The sequence below is a fragment of the Nothobranchius furzeri genome, chromosome 12 (genome assembly GCF_043380555.1).
Source record: "Nothobranchius furzeri strain GRZ-AD chromosome 12, NfurGRZ-RIMD1, whole genome shotgun sequence".
Classification (NCBI taxonomy): domain Eukaryota; kingdom Metazoa; phylum Chordata; class Actinopteri; order Cyprinodontiformes; family Nothobranchiidae; genus Nothobranchius; species Nothobranchius furzeri.
The window spans coordinates 31666923-31673575 of NC_091752.1; the positions used below are offsets into that span (position 1 = coordinate 31666923).

Consider the following 6653-nt stretch of genomic DNA (forward strand, 5'->3'; position numbering starts at 1 on the left):
AGAGCTTTTAAGTAGTTTTGTAATTGACCAGAGTCAGTATAACTACTGGTAGGTGAAGCCTGGACCTTACATGGACCTGTATCAATACGAATCATTGCCAGGTTTGCTGGCGCCGCTTTATGTGTCATTTTACTACCTTTAAATGTACTAAAAGTATAAAAATAATTTCAACTTTTCAAATCTATTTAAATAGATCAAATGAATCATTTCATTTACATTTTCACTCCCTTTTTATCTCCTTAAATAACAGCTGAACATCTGAATAATCTCATAGTTTTGACCATATTTATTTCAGCAATTACACAAAATAGACTCCGTTACAAAATGCAAAGATATCAGTCATTAACAATAGACAACAGTGGTTACTGTATACTCTTCAAAATACAGTTTAGAAATTTGTCTTAATAAATTTACAAGAAAGAAAAAAATGGACATTTGGTAACACTTTACAATTAGGGTCTCTTTATTAATGTTACTTAGTGTGTTATTAAGCATTAATAAACAAAGGGGTCCCTTTATTAACGTTCCTGTTATTGTTATTGGGGGTGGGGGTGATGGGAGGGGGTCTGCTTAGTAATAAATTACATAGTATGGTTAAGAAGTTGTTAATACTTTGTTTAATCGTCGATTAATGCTTAATAATGCATTATAAAGTGTTACCAAACCTTTTAAGTAGGTGACCAACAGGAAGTAACTTCCTTTATAAATACTGACACGTGGCTCCTAGTCAAGTTGTAACAGATTTTTTTAAATTAAAATAACAAAAGTACTGTTGCATATTGCGATATTTAACATTTGGCAATTATTCTATAGAAAAACACAAAATGTTGGTCTGGCATGTGAGTTGTTTTTGTTCATTTTACATATTTAGAGGGTAGGATTAATGATCTTGCCCATTAGAAGGATAGATTTATAATACCTATCTATAACAGAGAAAAAGAACGGCCTGTTGATGGACAGTTTCAGGGGGACTCCTTCTTCCGGTTGCTTGTCTTTAGCGTCTGCTCCTTCCTCTGACATCTCAAACAGCACACTGTTGATGGCCTGAGAAGAAGCAGAAAGACCTTTTAATGACACAAACACAGAGAGCTTCTGCTTTTAACATAACCTCAGGCCCGTTTGGTTAACCTTATTTATGGTGAAGGGTTTGATGTTGCTGAGCTGGCTGAACTCTGCCTGAGAGCCCAACAGCATGGCCTCAAGCTCAGGGTTCATGTTGGTCAGCAGGTCACGCAGGTCGTTCACAGACGACATAGAGAACTTAGGGAGTGACAGCTCCAGCAAACTGGGAGAACAAATGGATATTTGATTTGAAAATGCAAACTGTAACCCGAATCCCAAACCCTTATACATTAAACTGATCAGTTAACACAAAGCAGATAATAAAAGAAGGAAAGTCTAGTAAACTTCTTCCCTCACCCCTCTTGGAGGTTCTGGTGCCATCTGGTCATGAGATTTGTGAGCAGCTTAAACTCAACTTCATTGATGGGGACCCCTTCGTGAGGCAGGACCAGTAACATGTAGGAATGTTCACTCAGAGACAGTTTCACAACGACACACCTGTTCACCTTCAAAGTAAAGTGCCAACGATCAAAAAAGATGACAGACATTCTTCTGCCCATCTTTGTTGTATTTGCAGCCATAATGCATTAAAACACCAATGGACAGACTATTCTGATCAGATAAGGTTCACCTTATCATTCAGGTGGTGGTAGAGGCCCGTGCGGGTCATCATTGATGTCATTACTGTGGTTGACTCATCAACATGGAACTCCTCCATGGTGGTCTTATCTGGTTGAAAAGCTGTCACCCAGTTGCCTAACAAAACATGATCACATCAACAAAAATGAGAACTGAGTCTTTTTGGGGAGTAAAGAATATGTAAAACAAACTCAACAGAAGCAGACCTTTGAGGCTAAAGGAGGAGATGAACAGAAGATTACTGGTTGAATTCAGATCTTTGATGACGTTCTTCATCTTTCCATCCGAAGTCTTCTCCACAAAGCTGTTAACCAGAGTCTCTGCCTCCTGAGGTTTTGAGAAGTCCACGCTTCGGACGAATGACTTGTCTGAGAAATCTTGTGTGCCCTGAATAAAGTTACCTGACAACTGAGCCTCCTTGCTAACGAAGGCCCATATCTGGGTGGCAATTTCATGTTGAGACGTATTGTCCATCAGAAAGTTGATGCCCCGTAGGGTGCTGAGAACCTTTTGTCCATCCACCAAGGACACACAGTCCTCTCTGTCGGTGTCACTACTCAAGCCAAGAAGTATCTAGAACAAAATTACCAAACTGTTTATCTGATGCAATTTTACAAAAAGTAGTAGTAGATTATTTTAATTAACAAAAAACAAATTAAATTCTGCACCTGGTAAGATCTCGCTGTCTTCTTAGAGGCTCCCAGGTAAAAGGTGACGAGGGATCCAAAGGTGTTGACCGGAGACAGAAGAGTGTTGTTGTGTTTCCTGCTGAGAGCCTGGTACATCCTCAGGCCCAAAGGGTTCAGTAGACCAGCCAGGACCGCTGTCCTCTCTGTGACGTTCTGCCTCTGTGCATCCAGATGGGATGGGTCCCTCTTGTCTGGTGTCAAGATGTCTCCATCAAGAGGGGTCACGGGGAGCAGATCCAGAGGCTTAATAGTCGGGTTCTGCAGAGTCTCACAGCTGACATTCTCCCCAGCGAAAAGGTAAAAGGGGTGAACATAGACGCGGTTGGCTTGGCTTCCAGAGAAGATGCAGAACAGCAGCAGGACCAGAACGTTGACTGATTGTAGCATCTTAGCTTTAATTCTTCTCTGTGGGTGAAAACATGTACTTTTATTTTTAAAGGACTTTCTCAGATAATAAGCTGTAATAGGTTGGTGGTGGTGGTGGTGGTGGTGGTGGTGGTGGTGGTGGGGGGGGGGGGGGGTGTTAAATTGTTGCCCCATCGGACCCCCCTCTAAGAAAATCCTCTGAGGGCACCACAACCTTACAGCTTACATCACATCTCTGGCTGACTCTAGTTTTGGTTTAGACGTCAGTGACCGACAGGTTTTGTATTTTTTGTGTTTTCTCAGTGAATGAAAGCAGACACAACCCTTCGCAACAGAGGTAATAAACACACATTTGTGTGTTATTAAGGTTGTGTGTATTTGGGTGTGTTTGACAGACTAGAACCCGCTAAACCAGCCTTCAGACTGGAGACAGCGTGTCCTCAAACATGTTTGCATAATCATCTGTAATGACAGTTAAATCAGTTATTAATAATGAGTAATGATTGATGAAGCTCTAAGCTGGAAATCACATATAGGCTATATAAAAGGTAAAATGGCCAAAGCCATTGCAGTATTATATAGCGTAAAGTTTTTACTAAATAGTGAAGGCTTGTTATTACTATACAATGCACTGATTCTGCCATACTTAAATTATTGTGTAGAAATCTGGGGAACTGCATATAGAACGTATACACAACCTTTGTTTGTTTTGCAGAAAAGAGCAATGAGAATTATAGACAACACTCATAGTACAGCTCCATCTAACCCATTATTTATAAAATATAAAGTAATTAAATTTCATGGTTTGGTCAACTGGAGAATATTGCATATAATGTATAAAGCAAATAAAGGTACATTGCCAAAGAATATTCAGCATATATTTGAAAAGAGAGATAGCAGTTATTCGTTGAAGGGATTTGAAATCTTCAAAAAACCTAGATTTAGAACAAGAATGAAGGAAATGAGCATATCTGTGAATGGTGTGAAGTTGTGGAATTGCCTGGACAGAGAATGGAAAGAGTCAAGAACTCTAAAAGTGTTCAGTCTACACATTAAATCACGTGTGTTGAGTGGATATGACAATGGACAATTGATGTGGACATAATAATTAACAAATGTGAACAGTTACGGGACTGAAAGAACTGGTGAGGGACTGCACAAATATAAATTGATATTTAAGTTTAAAAAGGGGGCAGAAATAATAAGATTTTTCTTCTATCTGCTCCCTTTCATTCAAATATATATTGTGTTTTCATGAATATTGTTTAGTATCTGTTGTGTTATTTTTTTTTTGAATGAAATAAAGATAATAAAAAAAATACAACAGAGATTGTTCATGCATGTTTACAGCAGTCAGTTGTATGTCTCTTAGATCTTTAAAGATTGGTGTCTAAACAAGGACTTTATCCTTTGACTTGAACGTGGAGACATGTGGACTGCTGGACTCCTGTTGGAGGTGAACAAACAATGTCTTTGTCTGGATGCAGAATTTGGCCTTGGTCCCTGATCAACAAGTGATCACACAGCCCAGACTGGACTTAAACGAGGTTACGGTGAAAAACCAGACTCCTATTAATCCGTAGTAATTTTTTCATTAAAGCCTAATCATCTTTAGGAGATGTTTATATGCTGTTTTATAATTCAGGTCTAAATTTATCACATGAAAATTATTACAATGAAAAGGTTTTCGAAAAGCTGCAATTCCAATTTTGTTTGAAGAATCTGATCTGATTATCATCAAACTTAAAAAAAAAACAAGATAAAGTCAAAATTTGATCTTACCTTGTGCATCTGCAGTTGTTTCTGAATGAGGTCCTGTGCCTTTGCTCCCTTGTTTAAACCCAGCAGCTGTGCTTGTACTCTGGTTACAGATTAACCAAAGGAGCATTGAGTCTGGGGCTCTGCTGCCATCACTCAGTCTGTTGTGTACTGATGGACCTCAGCAATAGATTACATACTAGATAGGCCTGACAGACAGGCAGGAGTAAAGCATTGGGTGAAAAAAGGTCAATTTCTATTGGTTAAAACCAACCTTGCTTGTGTTTTTCCAACATTTATCTCTGCCTCACTCCACAGTCACTGTTGTTGCTGAAGTGTTTGCAGGTGAAAGGGGCAGGAAGTGATTTGGATCAGTCCTGCTTGCGCATTACTTAGTGTAGGCGGTCACATAAGCATTAAGTAAACAAGTCAACGTCAAGCTAAGTTGGCCTAGACATGCAAAAGTTTTCAAATCCCTCAAAATGCAACAAGAGCAAACACAACCCCATGTTTCAGAATACACATTTTTTCCCCCAAGAACCCATACCTGATATTTGTTAACGCCATTTTCTGCTCTTACATTCAAACTAATACTTTTTAAGGTCATTATGCCTTTCTTCCTGTGAAATGATGCAACCTCTTTAGTCACAACCCAAACAATGAATGACAAGAGAATTGACTGGTTGTAGAGCATCCAGCTTTTCACAGAATGCATTTTGCAACATATCAACAGCTGTTGGAAAGGGAACTGTTTTGCTTTTTGCACATAAATGAGTCATTTGAAATCAAAATGCAAACAAAAAGGAACAGATGGAGAGTTTCAAACAAGCTCAGACCAAGGCTTTGAAGTCACCTCAAAAGTCCATGCCTTCCTGCTTGGATTTCCCAAAGGATAGGGTGTCCCTGATGATAAAAGTGTGAAAGTTCTTGTATAAAAGTACAGGAAATGATCTGGCAACAGTTCTTTAAGCTTTTAATCTCCTTTATTTGTCACTTTTGCTGTCCTCAAAGTTCAAATTGACCCCAGGTTTGCCTCAGTGGTGATGGAAAGTCACACAATCACAAGTCCAGGGTATAAATGAGCAGCTGTGTCTCACATTCACTCAGGAATAAAAACAGCTGCGCCTATCGGTTATTGCTTCCAAATATTCAAATATGCTAAAATCAGCAAACATCCGGACATGTTCTGTTATGAATAACCTTTTCAACAGTTCTGTTTGTGTCCAACAGTAAAACCTTTGTCCTGGGATGAAAGCTAACACGTGTCCATCTCGTGCTTTATCGAGCAGTATAAATAAAAAAGGATGTACTGTTAAGAGCTACATTCCTGGTTTTAATGTGAAAGAGCACACCTGATTCAACAGGGAAGGGCACAGTGGATTTACTCACAAGCAGGAGAAACATCACCGTGTTGGCTGGTTTATTAATTTATAGATATTCTCATCATGTACCGGTAGTTAACTCCTGGTAACAGGAAGAGGAGAGTCAATAAAGTAAAAAAAAAAAAAAAAAATCCATCTAGATCTTGTTCATATTTATAATTTGTAGGCAATGAAATTGATTTGGATTTTAAAAGATATAAACATTTTTAGAAGTTCAATTTCATAAATAAAAACACTGCAAACTTCAAAATTTGTTGTAGCTTTAATCAGATTTACTCTGACAAGTAGATTAAATGTGTATTTTTTTTTACCTCAAGCATCCAGAAGTTTGGAAAAAGTACATACGTAAATCACTGCAACCAAGTAGTGTTTTGTGTTTGAGTAAGACCTTACCAACCAACACATTCTCACACCCGAAGCATCGAAAAATGACGATGGGTGACCAAGCGTTTGTTTCTGAGACATTGGGAGCCCTGTGCCAGAGCGTGGTTTTCCAACTGCCACGGTAAAACGGAGATTTCACCGAATTGTGACCTTTGCCCTCTTGCTATTTAACCTTCCCCTCATCCCCATTAACCTTAACCCTAACCTTAGTCCCGCTCCAAAGCGGTTAACAGGAAGTTTAGAATGAGAAATTGGGTTAAGGTTAGGCTGGGGGTGGGGAGAAGGTTAAATTGCAAGAGGTTAGAGGTTACGTGTCGGTGAAATGTGCATTTTACTGCCAGTGTTGGAAAACAACGCTCTGGCACAGTGGGTC

At 39.1% G+C, this 6653-nt stretch overlaps 1 protein-coding gene across 1 annotated transcript; it reads right to left on the minus strand.

Annotated features, from left to right (window-relative positions):
* Positions 1–271: 271 nt before the first annotated feature.
* On the minus strand, positions 272–4680 carry agt (angiotensinogen). Its single transcript, XM_015944822.3, has 7 exons — positions 4539–4680; positions 2370–2795; positions 1908–2274; positions 1694–1818; positions 1420–1568; positions 1129–1285; positions 272–1044 (listed from the first exon to the last, which is right to left on the minus strand). The coding sequence occupies exons 1-7, from the start codon at positions 4545–4547 to the stop codon at positions 868–870; spliced, it is 1410 nt and encodes a 469-aa protein (XP_015800308.3). The 5' UTR covers positions 4548–4680; the 3' UTR covers positions 272–867.
* Between the last annotated feature and the right edge of the window lie 1973 nt (positions 4681–6653).